Here is a 16,495-nt window from a genome sequence, read left to right on the forward strand (position 1 = left end):
CCTTTTAGCGCGTTTGTTCTCCATAAACTTCCACCAAAATAAATTGATTTTCGCCTGAGGTTTCCTTCATATTAGAGTAATAAAAAAGAATTCGGCTCAAAATCACCTTTTTAAGCACAAAGTTCGAGATAATTGGGTGGAAAAAAATTATTTTTATTTACGCTTCAAATGGGTGACATAACCTAAAAAAACACACAGAAATCTATTAACACCTTTATACTACGCTCTGTCGTCAAGTCTCACAGTGAGATGACGAGTTAAAACACAGGAACCTAGTTTATTTTCCAAAACTGTGCGCGTGGTATTCTTTAAAGTAGATTAAATATAGACTTATCATAGACATAGTATCTCCGAATTTTCGGAGAATATTTTCAAATGTGCATTCGATATAAATGTAAACAATCTATTTTCTTAAATTCAGTGGATATAAACCTCTAAACTCTATAATAATAATAATCCCTCTTTACCTCATTGTCATACGGTGAGCTGTTGCATTCGTGTTAAGAAGGGGGGATTGCTGCGGAATGACTGGATTTCCAATGATGATGTGGATAGGGACGGATATCTAGGGAGCAGGAGGCTTCTAGATAATAGGGTCTGTTATAGTTGGCAAGACTGTTGGGACAATAGTCCTAACGGTCGAGTTTGGGACGTTGGGTTTGTTGAGGGTAACCCAGACTTCAGATTTTGCCTAAGTCTGGGTCGTCTGCTTACGAGGCATGGGCGTCTGAATGCATTTTTGAATCAGAAGCACCTATCTAATAGGTCGTGTTATTTTTGTGGGGCGGGGGTAGAAGACTAGGTGCATGTAATTGCAAAATGCCCCATGTACTCGGACATTTGGAATTTGGGTGATATGGGAATTAGCTGAACTGATGGACGGCTCGATGTTAGCGATGTGATCTCCACTAGTCGAAACGCGGAACAGTTAGGGTCGTTTGCGCTTGAATTGTTGATGCGGCGAAGGCGTTTAACAGAGAATTAGTAATAGTTTCTTGTGTGAATGGTGTGTACGTGCAATATGTGTATGGGGTCCAACCTTTGATCACCAGTCCACAGCAATATGAAAGCTCAACTGGTGGTAGTTTCGGCACCGAGGTTTGACCGGAGACTTAATTCTGGTAACACGGGGAGCAGGAGCCTTTAGAATTCGCTTCTACCTGCTCATGCGTACTGGCCTCTCGGGGAGTATTGTGATGGTTGTGGTTAAAACCCGAATATGGGAACTACTGAAACTTTGTCAGTTGAATGTGGAATTGCATTGCAACCGGGTGACGGACCCGAAGTACAGCAGAGGTTTTAGATGGGTCTCGAATTTTATCAAGGTGGTTAAAGTGTCCATTTCACACTGTTAATTCGTACTGAAAATTCCTGGCATTTTCAACACGCTGAGCATTGATCACGTTAAACCTGCCGGACGTTGTCCGTCTGTCTATCTGCTTATACATTATATACGTGAACTAGTTTCTCACTTTTTAAAAATATCGATCTGAAATTATACACACGTCTTTTTCTCCTCTTTCTGTCGGAACCGTGGAATTCGGTCCACTATGGCATATAGCTGCTATACAAACTGAACCGTCGAACTCAAGTGCTTGCATGGACAACTTATTAATGAGACAAGATATCCTCAAGAAATTTCGCATGAATTATTGCCAAAGGCAGTGCTGCAATCTCTGAAGAAACTGTTCAGATCGGATCACTATAGCATATATGTAGCTGCCATACAAGCTGACCGTTCAAAATCAAGTTCTTGCATTGAAGATTTTGTATTTGTGAAGTGTATTATTATCTTCGCTGCAGTTGAAGTTAACGTTTTTTCTTCGTTTATGCCACTTTTGTCAATAATAAAACAACTTGTTTGGCTTTTCAAAGCCCTTGCGGGCCTTACTATATGCTCTCATTTATTTATGTACTTGTTTTCTTATTTCTTGCACATATAATATTTAATTTACATATTTAAATACATATTACGAAAATGTTTCAAAATCTTGAATACGAAGTATAGAACACAAAAAATGGAATTTTCAAATGAAAACAATTCTCATATATTCGCTCAGCAAATGCGGCTGCATCCATTTCAACGCTTACTTTGCTTCTTTTTTTTATTAAATTACACTTATAAATATAATAATAGTGTATATATTTGTTGTAATTAGAAAAATTTCACATGCATTACAAATGTAGTTACGGAATTTCAAATACTCAGGTTATGGAAATGACTTTAGTGTTCCGCAAAGTATTAGAATAAAAGATGATTTTTTGTTGTAATTTGAAATAATTGAATTTTGCTTTACACGTGAATTATTTTTTTAATTACTTAGCATATATATGTTAATACATTGAGATTTACACAAATGATTGACTCATTAAGGGATATGCATTAGTTCAATACTTCTTCTGCCATAATTGCAATAAATTTAATAATTTTTTTTAATTGCGTTTTATATTATTTCATAAACTTAATATTAGTGTTATTTCTCTTTGGTTTAACGCGTTATTTTTGTTTAAATGCACTTAATAATATTTATATATATATTTTTTAATTATATTTTTTATATATAGATTTTTATATATGTTTATAATTATGCCTCAGCCAGTATAATTTGTGTTTTTTGTCAGCAAATCATTGCAATTAATTTTTTAATTTTTTTTTTTGTATTTATTACTAATAATATTTGATATACATACATATGATTTTTTTACAACATTTTCCGCTACTTTACATTTAAACTTGAAATTTTATTTATTTTATGATTTTTTTTTTATTTTATTATAATTTTTTTTTAATTTTAATATTATTTTTGTTTTTTAATTTTATAATTTTTTTTGGAAATTTTCTCTGAAGTTTTCAAATTAAATGTTCATGTTGTTGTTTTTATTGCATTGCGCACATTAAAACATATATGTATGTATATATATTTGCTTATATACATAAATATATATATGTATGATCTCTTTGGGTATATATACTTTGTTACAATAATACAATTTGTAATACATTTATAATTCATTGAGTATGTGTGTATGTGTGCTAATAGCATTAACAATTTTCGCTATAATTTCTTGCAGTCAAACAATTTTCAATGCATTCTTCGCATAAATGATATGTTGTTTTTGCAATTTTTTTCAATTTGCTTTCCTTTATTTTTTTATTTTTAATTTTAATTGATATTTTTCTTAGAATTTAAGTTTAACTTTGCTTGATATCTTGTTGTGATCTTAAAACTTGTTGGGATTTCTTTGTAATTTTTGTTTTTGTTTTTCTTCTCAAAATCGTAGTTCAATATGATTGTTTTCTTCATTGCCTCCGTTTACATTGCATATCGCGCCGGCTCGAGTGTGTCCTGTTTGAATTTCACACGCGCTGACTGAAAGTATACATTTCTGTATGGGTGTGTGTATGTATATGTTTATGATTTAATCGGTGACTCCACGCTAACTGTTTATATGTGTGTAAATGTTTTCATATCCATGCGTGTTGTGTACTTTTCTCCTTCTTTTATTCCTTCCATCTACTACCTTCCTCTGCTTTATTTCTTTCTCCTTCTTTCCTGTTCCTTCCTTCTTCTTTTTCCTTCTTTTTCCTCTTCATACTCCCCCTTCTTCCTCTTCATCTTACTCCTCCTGCTTCCTCTTCAACTTACTCCTCCTGTTTCCTCTTCAACTTACTTCTCCTCATTACATGCGCCGCTGACTGAAGGCGGATAGGAAACGTGAGTCGCGCATTTCCTGCAAAGAGACCCACAAAAAAACCAATGCATTGCAATATAAATAAAAAAGTACACTTTGTAATTTATTTGAATTCCTTCGCAACTTTCAGCACTCAGCAGTCAAGTAAAGTTTTATCGTTTCCTCGCTCTTACTTTTTTTCTTGCGTGCTCTCAATCCTTAAATTATCCTTGATTAAAGCTTATTTTGAAATTGACACACTCGGCAAGCGCCGACTACGCTTCGTCAATCAGTTGGAGTGCATTGAAGCATTGAAGTAATAGCGGAAATGATAGCTTCATTAAATTTTGCTTGTGTTGGACCGGCTGTGACGCAGGTTTTTTTCTGATTGGATTACATTCTACATTTATGTACGCCAGTACAGGGTGTGTCACCTTTACGTGGATTTCTAGTAATTTTTTATTTAAAGAATGGGAATTATAGTGAATCAGAATTGATCTTCGAGTTTTTCACATTTTTTTCATTTCTCTAGCTTCGCACATTTTAAGGCGCTAACATCTATAGGATGTTGTTTTTGATTAAATAAAAGTTCCTAAAGGGGTAACTGTCAAACCAACTGTCGAAGTAAGCCCATGACTTAGACCTCAATGTCTCCAGATGTCTCTAACTGTCGATATTTCAAGCCACTAATATCTATAAAGTGTTGTTTTTGCATATATCGAATTTCCTGGAAGGCTACCTGTCAAACCAGCTGTCAAAGTAAACCCATGAATGGGACTACAATGTCTCTAAAAGTGGACATTTCAAGGCACTAACGTCTATAGGGCAATTTAAGCAAAGGTCTCTCATATTCGAAGTCCTTAAAAATTAACTCGTTTTGCTTCCTAACCTTATGAAAATAACTCAATTCAAATCCAAATTAGTTTTTCTTTTAATTACCAGAAATGGCACAAAAGTGCCAGCACAGAGTCAATGCTCTCTTTAGTGCTGGAAATCATCACTGCCTTTCCTTTAATTTTTCTCATTGAAGCACCGTAATGCAAGTGCATGCTTCTTACCGGCGGAGAGTGTATAATTTATTTTTGTTCTTACCAACTATCTCAGGTGGCTGCAAAGCACTTAAGCCGCTAAGTTCACTTGCTTGTGTTTATCTGGGCTTTGCTGCGGCTTATGCGCTTTGGCAATTTCATCACCACCACCACCCACCACATTTCACCTCAATTCCTCATGAATTCACTTAAGCACTGAATTAATTCATTGCATAAGCTCCTCAGGCACTTACACTTTCAATTGAGTGCATTCTTTATTTACATACAAACACGCATACACACACATACACTGCATGTAGTACTTGCTTACCTCATCGTCGGCTGGCATAATGTCGATGCACATGAAAGGATCCCGGAAGTAAGCGCATAATTTGCGTGGACGTATGCGATGGTGGGTGCGTTGTAGTTGACAGCATAAACCCCTGAAAGAAATTGCAATAAATGAATTAGTAGTAAGGGTATAAGAACGTTATTGTGATTTAAACTAAGATTATTTAGGCAGGCAGGGCTAAGCGATCTCTCCAATACATATAATGTCCTATCAAAATATTGGTGGATAAAAGGTGTAGCAAAACGAAATCCATCGACAGGAACAAGTTGTTTTTTTTTGTAAGTTGGTGAAGCATCAAAAGCCGGAGTGCGGAACTCCAGACTCTCCCACGGAACAACCGGATTAATTATTACTTCTTGGAAGTGATAAGACATTTAAGTCTCCTTTTGGCACGTACTGACGGACGCTTAATCTGCTCTATGTGACTCAGGTTTGTCATGATTGAGGCTGTCTCTTCGCTGACAGCTTTCCAATTTTCGGTGGACTGACACATGAGTGTCGTAAAAGTTTTTCGTGCTGGAATCTGTACAAGTAGTTTCTAAACCAATGTCTACGTAGTATTTGGATTAGGTGGAATTCTATGTTCTCATGCCGTCTGTCGCTTCACGAATGCATGCCCGTATTAGTCTATGGGTCCATCGTGCTTTGAGTGAGGTTTGCCACCGCTTCTGCCATATTGTTAAGGTTTTGACTCTTCTCTTTCTATAAATGGATCTGATAACTTGTATACTTCACTCGAAATAGAGTAGCTTTTCGTGCCTTCATCAGATCGAAAAATAGTCACCTGTTTTCAAAATAACTCATAATAATTTTCATAAGATGTTGAGGTGCGCGTATGTGATACAGAGCCTTGATTATGTTTGCCCATTGTGCTGAGTTGAAGGCATTCTCCACATCCGCGCGCAACCGTTTTTTGTTCCGCCTTTCCATCGCTTGTCACTTACTGCACATTTCGCAGTGTCAACGTCATTGTTTAGTGCTTTTTTTCATAAAGCCGTATTGTCTTTTTTAATATTTCGTTGGATTTTGGGATTGCAAACTCCAAGTGGTTTCTTACTGTGCTTTCGTACACTTAGCCAATTGTGTCAAGCATCTCCAGAGGTCGATATGGTGATGGTTTCTCTAGAGGCTTTTTTTGGTTTAGGAAGTAGATCCAATCGCTGGACTTTGCATGGGTCGGCAAATATCCCTTCTTTTAAACACGCATTGTACATGATGGCTTTCTTTAAGGATCTGCTTGGAATGCCGTCTAATTCAGGCGCTTTGCTGCTTTTTATTTTTCCGGGTAGGGCCAATACTTCTTCTTCACTAACTAGCAGTGGTGGCTCTACGACTTCGGTTCCTGGCTTACAGGATAGAGAAAAAGAACAAGAAAAAATGTTAACTTCGGCTGCACCGAAGCTAATACACCCTTCACAGGTGCATTTCTTTTAGTAGCTATGTGTCCAGTTTGTATGGAAGCCATATGCTATACTAATCCGATCTGTTCAGATCTATTATGCATGTTTATATATGTTACATTATTATCTTATAAAATAACATGTGCTAACTTTTGTGAAGATACATAGTCAAGTGTGAAAGTTTTCCATACAAGAACTTGATTCCGTTTGTTCAGTTTGTATGGCAGCTACATATTATAGTGGTCCGATATCGGTAGTTCCGACAAATGAGCAGCTTCTTGAAGAGAAAATGATGTTTACAAAATTTCAAAACGATATCTTAAAAACTGAGGGGCTAGTTCGTATATATACAGACAGACAGACGGACAAGGCTAAATTGACTCAGCTCAACATACTGATCATTTATATATATAATTTATAGGGTCTCCGACGCTTTTGCGACTGTACATGTACCGATGGTGGCCTAGCGCTGGGCAAGCTTCCGTGAAACCCATCTGTCCGTTAGTAGAACAAAAGACGATAGCGATTCTTTGGTGCCTTTTCTTGTTAGCTCATCAGCTTTAGAGTCTCCTGCGATCCCGTTGTGGCCTGGCACCCATACCAGTCTTACCACAAAGACACTCGATGCTATGGATAGCGAGTTTAGGCACTCTTTGAACAGCCTTAAACGCGCTTTTAATGAGTCCAAGGCTAGTATCGCGGCTCTGCTATCTGAGTGGATGGCCACTTCTCTGAAAGTGGCTCCACTTCGGAGCAGTAAATCTACTGCCACCTTAATGGAAGTTAGGAAGTCTGAAGCTGGAGTTGAAAAGAGAGCTCCTGATAGTAAACCCTTCCACCAACCTCCCCCAAGCTTTGACCCATCCGTGAATAAGCTCTCTGTCTCTCTCCTTTAACCCTTCTTTCCACCCATAATTCCCTCGCCGGTATATGGAGTAGAGAAGGAGCCGCCAGAATTCGCTTTGACGACTCCATGATCTAAGTGATGCGGTATGAAGAGTCAAAGTGAGTGTAGATTTCCGAGTCTTCAGACACGCATTCTTTTAGGAATCCAGAGTCTGATGGCAACTTTCGCAGCTATGCACGTTTCGATGATGTATGATTCAATATCTGCAAGATAGCGTTAAGTGCCATGGTCGGAGTGGACTTTAGTGCACCAAACATGCTGAAGCGCGCCGCCCGTTGAAAGTTCTTGAGTTTCTTTGCAATTTCATATATTCCACCAAGCAAATTTTTGTTGGTCATAAAGCGCTTTAAGATCAATTAAAGATCGGATAAAGGAGTTCTGTTTTATAGTAGTCCAAGTGCATACTCTTGATTAGCCAACGAACATAACTTAGCCTTACATTTCAGTTGGTAATTTCGTCTATATTGGGACTCCAATATCAGTTATGCGGAAATACGGGCCCTCACAGTTTAACCCAGAGTGTTTAATTAAACTTGTAGTACAAAATAGTTATTTCTGCTGGTTATATAACTACTACGTTTATCTTTAGAGATATCTTTACATTTTTTAAGGATAACATTGTTTTACTAATTAACTTTTTATGAAAAAGCACTCGGTCTATTATTGACAACTTTTATTGTTTGCTTCTGCAGTAACGGAGTAAATGACGTCCGTTCCATCATTTCTTTGTCCCCTTCCACTATTTATCTTTTTATGATATCCCAAAAGAGCAACAGTTATATCAGCACCTCAGCACTAACCTAACCTAACCTACTTTCGTTGGAATTTTATTGTCAAATGGGAGCTATGACCATACTTTCATCATAAAAAATTGCCCGTTCGCCTTTTATAGTCAATATTGCACGTAATATTTAATAATAACATCCAATCCACCCATAATATTTCCATAAATGCACATAAACACACCCACATACGTATGTGTTTCACTTACTTGCTCACATTACAATCGCTCGACGATATACAATCTTCGCCAAATTGCTTCGCATTCAACGTCAACTTGGGAGCTGTTGCCATATTTGCGCCAACATTGAAGCCAACAGCGTTATTACCAGCACCACCAGCGCCGACGAGACTGCCACCATCACCAATACCAACACCAGCACCGCCAACCGCATTCAATAGATGAGCCGTAGATGCACTCGGCTGACACATCAGATTACCAGCTGCGCTCTTCAGGCACGACATGCCCAGCTCACAGTCCGTATTGCGATGACAGAGATCGCGTTTACGCCCGTAAACGTAAATGCATTTACCTTCTATTAAAAGAAAAAATGCCGTTAAAAAAAGAGCGTATAAGTAGATTTTGAAATTTTATGGCGCGCGGTGACCTTTCGGCATAGAACAGCGATATATGGATATTAACACATCGTCAACGCGCGCGCGACACATAAGTGAATTTTTGCATTTGAAGGTGCATATGTGTGTGCGTGTGTTGTTGTTGTTGTACTTACCACCGTAGGTATTGACGCAGACACCTGTGGGACAGCAATCATCATTGACCTGACAAGCGCGATCCACGCACGGCGTATCCTCTATTAACGGTTCCACGATGCCATATATCTCCGTCTGCTGGAAGAGAAACATGTGTGAGTGTGTATGTATACATATATGTATGTCTGCAAAGGTTATGTCATATTTTATAAATAAATATGCGCGTCGCTTTATGAATACGAGTATATATAGTCTGAACACACACACTCCCATATGTACATGCTCCCATGCATGTATTAAAATTCAATTTGCCACGCCACCAACCTCCCCGCCCACACAAGCTTCGCAAACGCAGCGCACATTTACCATTTGTGGCACTAATTGAGTTGGATGTCAGGAGCAAAGTTGAAAGTGGTGAAAACGGCAAAGCTTGTCTGTTCATAGTTGTCAGCGTCCTGCATGGCGTATGAGTGATGTGCAATTTCATTACTCAGTCGCCGCTTGCTGTGTGGCTGACGCGCCAGCAAGCAAACATTTAATATTTGCAGTATGAATGCATTTAATTAAAAGTACATAATTTACGTATATATTCACGCATGTTGGTAAACAATTATCGCCGAATGCACTGGGAAATTTTAGAATGAATTGCTGCATGTTGTACGTGTATTTACTTCAATAAAATTGATTATGAAAGTGGGGGGTGGGGCAACTGAGGTAGTTTACAATACAAATACAACTTCTGGTTGCACTTTAATTATATAAATGGAAATATGGAAGTTAATTAGTATAAATAAGCAATGAATGAAATGACGCCTAAAATAGTGGAACAACACTTTTGGGGCCTGAATAATTGTAACTGGGTATCACCGGGTAGCTTATAAAAAATAGTAAAACATCCAAAATATACTGTTTTTCTTGCCACATAAGCGTTTTTACTTTAAATCTGTTGAATTTAAGTGAAAATGACATATTAATTTATTTTGGTAGAGATTTGAAAAAAAATCGAAATTTTGTTCCTTTCATATTTCGTAATTCAGATATTCCAAAATAACTCCTTACAACGATTTTTTTTATTTTTTATTAAGATTAATTGATTGTAGCTATTTTGGAATTGTGGTTACCGGGGCGATGAATGCATGACAAATTTTTTAAATATTTTCGCAGGTTTGTTGCTTCTAACGATATTAATATTTGTAGTAAACACTTGAATATAAAAATGATAATAAATTTATAGTAAAAGTACCAGTTACTCTTTTGACAGATGCCAAAACCGCTCTAAATTCAGGACACCAGATTTTAATACTTCCTTAAAGGAGTTATCCCGTGTGACTGTCGTTTTTTTTTTAATTTTATGGAATATTTTATAGTGAAATGAAAAGAACACAAGTTTCCAAATTTCTATTAATGAGTGATGTATTTCGAGTTTCCCTACTTAAAAAAAACACAGAAACTTAAAATTTAATGGAAAATGTTTATTATCATTCGAAAGAACTTTCTTTAGCATTTATTTTTTGAAGATTATATCTTTCAAATGTTGGTCACGACTACGTCTAAGATGGTCCATCCGTCGCGTCCAATTTTCTATTACTCGTGCGAGCATGTCGACTGGCGCGTGATGTTTTGCTTCAAAGCCTGTATCGAAGCGGGATTTTCCGCACAGACCGTAGAATTTAATTATTCCCACAGGAAAAAGTTTAACGGTGTAATATCACACGTCTTTGGTGGCTAATCGGCCGGCCCAAAACATGAAATTGCCTGCTCATCGAATTGATCTTTCAATAAATCCTTTGACTGATGCGATGTGTGGGAAGTAGCTCCGTTTTGTTGAAACCAAATGTCGCCGAGACCACGAGCTTCAATTTCCGGCATTGAATAGTCGGTTATCATGGCGCGATAACGGTCGCCATTGACGGTTACGTTCTCACCGGCAACATTTTAGAAGAAATACCACCGGTCGACAAACCACACTGTTGTTTCTGGATGAAATGACATCTCTTGAATCTCTTCAGGTCGCTCTTCGTCTCAAATGCGGCAATATCACTTGTTTACATACCCATTGAGCTGAAAATAAGCTTCATCGGTGAACTAAATTTATCTTGAAAACGTCGGATCTTTCTGGAACTATTCATAAGCCCATAGAGCGAAGTGATGTCGCTTGGGAAGGTCGAGCGGCTTCAATTCTTACACAAGCTGTGTTTTATAAGCTCAATTTAAGACCTCGACGTAAAATGCACTAAAAAAATATTATCCAATAATGAATGCTGGGTCTCAAGATGGGTGATGGAGTTGCGAATGGTACGCTCAATAGGCCAATTATGTTGACCATAAGTTGAGCCTTGTTCAGGTGTAAGTTTTTCTATGATGAAGTGCGAAACAATACTTAAAAAAATAATCTTGACACCACTCACGCGTGATCTGTCAAAAAAAGTACCTCTAATTGGGTCGCCCGTTATTTATTAATTATATGTTTAATTGTAATTTTGATTTTTTTGGTAAAAATATTTGTTAATGACAATCATGAAAAAAAGGTAGACAAAAGGTGTCAAGAATTCTAGCAGACTGGCTAAACTTGAATCCCCCCAAAAAATGTCAAATTTTCGGTAGATGGCAACCTTTTACCAATTCTTATTTAATTTCCCCAATATGTATTTTCAACCAAAAAAATATTTTTCGTCTTTAATCTTTCGCGTATACTTAACAAGACAATTTGACGACTCTATAATAAGATATAAATACAGATTCCTAGCATACATTCTTTTTGACACCTGTAATGTAAGGTATTGTTTGGGGCTCTATGTATTACTTGGGTACCTATTCTATCCATGTCGGAATCTCGATTAAGTTTAGAAATTGGATCATATCTATATTTTCCTAAATTCCTAATCTAGAGATTTACTATACTGTGATTAAAATTTTTTCAAAATGCACTGCCATTGCGGCTTTATCAAATCTCAAATTACTTTGAAAAGGTAAATTATCTTGAAAAAGTATGCTGAGATGTACTCCTTCCGTCGGGCCAAATCGTCAACAATAAATATTATTTTAATGTTGTGTGTCCTTTCCATCAAGCTTTACGTCTGAAACGACCGGAATTATGGGGGGAAAGCTATTACTTCTTCTTCACGATAATGTTATGCTGCTATAACATATTGATTCTTCGCAACTTTTTGCCAAAAACATAACTCATATCGTTCACCGTATTCGCCTGATTTGACTCCAATCACCTTCACATTCAATCAAGCTTATAACAGTCGCTTAGTTTTAAGAGTTTAAACTCTTCTTTATAGGTTTCTGTTAAGTAATGGTAGTTGCTAAAATTTGGCCAGAAATTTATAAAATAAAGTTATGAGTTTTCCAAAACTGTTTTTTATTATTATTTTTTGTGACTCAAAAAGTTAAGGAAACTAAAATTATTTATATTTGATTCATTCATGATTGGTTAAAATAGTAGAAATAATCGCACCTTTTCAATATAAATAGGCACCTAATAGAGCGATTATTACGGTTTTTTTTTTTGTAAAAATAAAATTTCTGAATCGTATTTTTGATGACCTATCAAACTGTGAATTCGCCAAAGTCTAAAGAAAACAAAAATAACACGTTCTAAAACAACAACGTGTGACCATAAAAAATATGAAATATCAATAAGCTCAAATTGGAAAACAAAATACAACCTGCAAACTTGTATTACGTCAAAACTAAATTCATTTTAATTGAATTATGCGCCGACACATTTGTATGTGTGAGTGTTTTTGTGTAGAAATAAGATAACTTCTCGAAAACAAATCGATTGCAAATTTCATTTTGTATCACTTGAATGTAAAGTGGAAAGAAATAGTCATATAAACGTATATACCGATAAGTAAATATTATATGTACTATTAGTGCAACTGAACAGGCTTGCTCGTGCGTCTTCTCTCATATTAATTAACTTTTGCAATGAAATTCAATGAATGGTGGTAAATATCATGATGACTTCCCACATGCAATTTCGATATTCAATTCATTTATGTTTGAATTGAAATTATTTGGTTTCCCACAATGGATATACATATATACCTACATATGTACGTATGCTACATATGGTATACCATTATGAGCAAAAAGTAGTCTGACTGTGTTCATAATTGTTCTTAATTTATTCTTTAAAATGTATATCGTCAATTGGAAATTGGTTGAAAATTTGGCCAAAAACTCACGAAGAATAAATACATTATGCGACGGTGCATTATCGAGGTGCAAAAACCAAGAGATGTCGGGCCCATAATTCCGACCTCCTTTGACGAATAGCTTCGCGCAAACGTCACATAGCACTCAAATAGTATTCCCTGTTGACAGCTTGGCCGGCTGGAAGGAACTCGGAGTGCACCACATATCGATATTTGAAGAAAACTGTTAACATAACATTGATTTTTGACCTCCTTCGACGTGTTTTTTCGGCTTCGGCTCATCTTTGACTTGATATTCGGCCAATTGATCGTTTGTTTCAGTCATCGTCAGTAATAATACGTTTCATGACATCCTGGATGTCAGAAAGCATTGTTTCGCAAACGTTAACGGGACACTGTTTTTGGAAAAAATTACGTCATTTTGGACCCAATCATGCTTTACTTTCACCTTTCTTAGGCCCAAATGATCTTACAAAATAGTTTTCACTGATCATTCAGATATTCCAAAGATGACAGATTGCCGGAAATATAACTTTAGCTGCAGGATACCGGAATACTGTATTATTTTTCAATGCCTCGAAGTCTAACTTCATTTAGTAGGGTTTGCATTCAATTCCACAGCAAACCGGCAATACAGCTCGCTCAAGGTTAGTAAAGAAGTGTGTGACTTCTCCAGCATAGCATAAAGTTGCATCGATATCAGACTGGTTAAGGTATCTGATCATAATAGAATTGCTTGCAACTGCGAAGCTGAAGAGCTCACAATAAAGGATGCGTCACCCAATCTAATCAGACTATGTCGGTATTCCGCTGGTCTGTTATATTTTAGCATTGCCCTGTGAACTTTGTGTGAGCTCAGCAAGCGTTAGTTACCAACCAACAGCTGTGTAAATGTTTATTTATTTGGGCAAAGGGGAAGAGTTCTCGAGACACGGCGCATTGCATTGGTGAAGCAGCAATTTCTTGTCCTTCAAATTTCGTTGTTCAAACGGCCCAGTAATGTTATCTAAAAGTCGCTGTTCATGGTCCTTCATTTTTTCCAAGGTAGTCGAAAAAAATTATTCTTTGGGCATTCCAATCATGCCAATATACAGACGTCATAACCTTGCCAGCGCACTGGTGGGTTTTTCCTCGCTTTGGAGCAGGTTCACAATATGCAGTCCACTAAGATAACTGTCGATTAGACTTCGGAGTGAAATGATGGAGCCATATTTCATCCACTATCACATATCGACCCAAAAAGTTGAGTTTGTCGTGTTTGAACATCTAAAAACTGAGTTCGCGCGGTACTCACTTTACACAGCGCTTTTTCATACCTAAATATTCGTAAAGAGTATGATGTACACATTCAGTTGATATCTTTAGAGCGCCTGCTATCTAAAAAAGCTTCGGTTTACGGTCATCCCATATTATTTTGTTGACTTTTATGATGTTTTCGTTGACAATAACCTCTTCTGAGCGTCCATTGCGTTCCTTGATGGTTGATTTTACTGGTACAGTGTTCGGAAAATCGTAATCCAGCCAAGTGTTTGCTTCAACTTTATTTTTTCTCTTCAAAAGGCAATACTTTATCAACAGGCAAAATTCCTTTTTATTAATTTTTCACAATAACAGCAGTTGCTTCACTCAAAATTATATAATTTATAAACCAATCCGACAGCTGTCAAATTAACACTCCTATGAAGGTTAGAGCTAACTAAAAATCATATGGATAGGAGTGCCATCTATGTGTATGCCGGTCTTTTGAACTCATTTGTTATATATTACTTTAATATAACTCTAATCCCAAATTGTATTGGGATAATTGTTTCAAAAAATTTTAATTATTTCAAAAATTACGGATAGTAAAAAAGTAGGTCAGGTTTATATCTAAACTATTAACTCAACAAATATATTTTTTACGTGAAAATCACCAATTAACACTTCTCAAATGCAGCTCCTTCCCACAACGTGTGTCCGCTTTCATTTTATCAAAGCCTCTACAGCACCTCACCTTTCAGCAAACCCCTTTCTTTTAATTAGTTATTTCTTTCACTTCCATTTGCCTTTGTTCTTAAGTTCTTACAAGACTTTTGTGCGAGCAACTTTTTAACCTCAGCACTTGGCTGCCACCAAGCCGGCCATGGCAACACTTTACAAGTTTGGTGGCGAAAGGTGCACTGCAAAAAAAAGTGGAAGGTTGCTGAAACTTTTGTATTAGAGTTTTTAAAACTCACTTTAATTACTTTCATTGCGCTGCGCAAAAGTTTGCAACATTTCCACTTTGAAGCCTCTTTTTTTCACATTAACCCTACACCGGATATTGCGGTGTATTTTGTTGCTTTGATGACAAAATGAAAGTGTAGTATGCAACTCACCTGTTGTTGACCACCAAAACCACCTGTGTCCACATCATAGCCCGCGCCGTAGGTGGCGTAACCAACACCACCACCGCCGCCGCCGCCAGCACCTCTATTGCCGCCTACGCTGCCGCCATTAGTGGTCACACTGCCGCCATTGCCATGCAAGCTCATATCGTTGCCGAGACCGAAGAGTGCATTAAAGTCGTCAATTTGCTGCGCATTGCCGGCACTTCCGCCCAGGCCGGTTACAAAGCCACCGCCGCCACCACCACCAATCGGCCCATCAGCGTTGTTGCGCAGCCAGCTGCGAGAGTAGCGATTGAAGAACTGTCGATTCCAGGCGTCGACGGTGTCGCCCAACAGCAGTACGGCGCCAACACCGGCCAGCAATAACCAAATCAAGGTGGACTTCATAGCGTTCGTAGCGTGAGTAAAGTAGTTTCACCGCTGCGTGTGGGTGAGTGCGTGTGTCGGTGTGTGCACCTGTTCACCGTAAAGTGTTGGAAAATGTGCGAATGTGGCTATTCACGCTGACGCTCACGGCTCTAGCTGCGCCGCTACCATATGGGCTACTGCGTTCCACATGCAATAAAAAGAAGAAGCAGAAAAGAGCGGAAGCAATTTAAATTTAATTTCATTTTATTTCCATTCATTGGTGTGTATGCACTAATACACTTTTATATAAAAAATTAAGAAGCTTATGCGCAAAATGTGTAAAATACAAAACATTGCACTAATGCCGTTATGAAATTTACCCAAACTCTCCAAAAATTGAATTTGATTTGCGTTCAAGTTGTGTACAAATATTTCGTTTGCCTGAGTGAGCAGGCATAAAACACGCAATAATGCTTAGAGCTGAGCGGATTATCAATAAATTGAATTTCGTAACGAAATGTTGTCAAAAGAAACATTTTCCATATTGGAACGTGCAATGAACCATGGAGAATGCTGAAATTATTAATACTAGCATGAACTCAAATAAATTCTCATAATTTCTAATTTTTATTTATAAACAATTAATTTGCTAGTATTAAAAAATGGAAAAAATCACTCCTGCTCAGAGTTGTTCTTTGTCGATAAAGATAGTCTCTCTAAGACTCTTAATCATGCCCGCCGTAATAGTTCGAAACGATC

General features: G+C 37.2%; 1 protein-coding gene across 6 annotated transcripts in view; it reads right to left on the reverse strand.

Moving 5' to 3' along the window:
• Nucleotides 1-2,292: 2,292 nt before the first annotated feature.
• LOC105224559 (uncharacterized PE-PGRS family protein PE_PGRS54) overlaps nt 2,293-16,495 on the reverse strand; it is a 35,046-nt gene continuing 20,843 nt past the window's right edge. For 4 of the 6 annotated variants that reach the window (XM_049452976.1, XM_049452978.1, XM_049452979.1 and 1 more), the window contains 5 exons: nt 15,377-15,933; nt 8,871-8,988; nt 8,351-8,675; nt 5,032-5,143; nt 2,293-3,732 (listed from right to left, as the gene is read on the reverse strand). In XM_049452976.1, the coding sequence (XP_049308933.1) occupies nt 3,682-3,732; nt 5,032-5,143; nt 8,351-8,675; nt 8,871-8,988; nt 15,377-15,775 (1,005 nt within the window). In that variant the 5' untranslated portion in view covers nt 15,776-15,933 and the 3' untranslated portion in view covers nt 2,293-3,681. The remainder of the gene's footprint in view (nt 3,733-5,031; nt 5,144-8,350; nt 8,676-8,870; nt 8,989-15,376; nt 15,934-16,495) is intronic. The other 2 variants (XM_049452977.1, XM_049452981.1) reach the window with 2 other exon arrangements.

The sequence above is a fragment of the Bactrocera dorsalis genome, chromosome 3, assembly GCF_023373825.1.
Source record: "Bactrocera dorsalis isolate Fly_Bdor chromosome 3, ASM2337382v1, whole genome shotgun sequence".
Taxonomy (NCBI): Eukaryota; Metazoa; Arthropoda; class Insecta; order Diptera; family Tephritidae; genus Bactrocera; species Bactrocera dorsalis.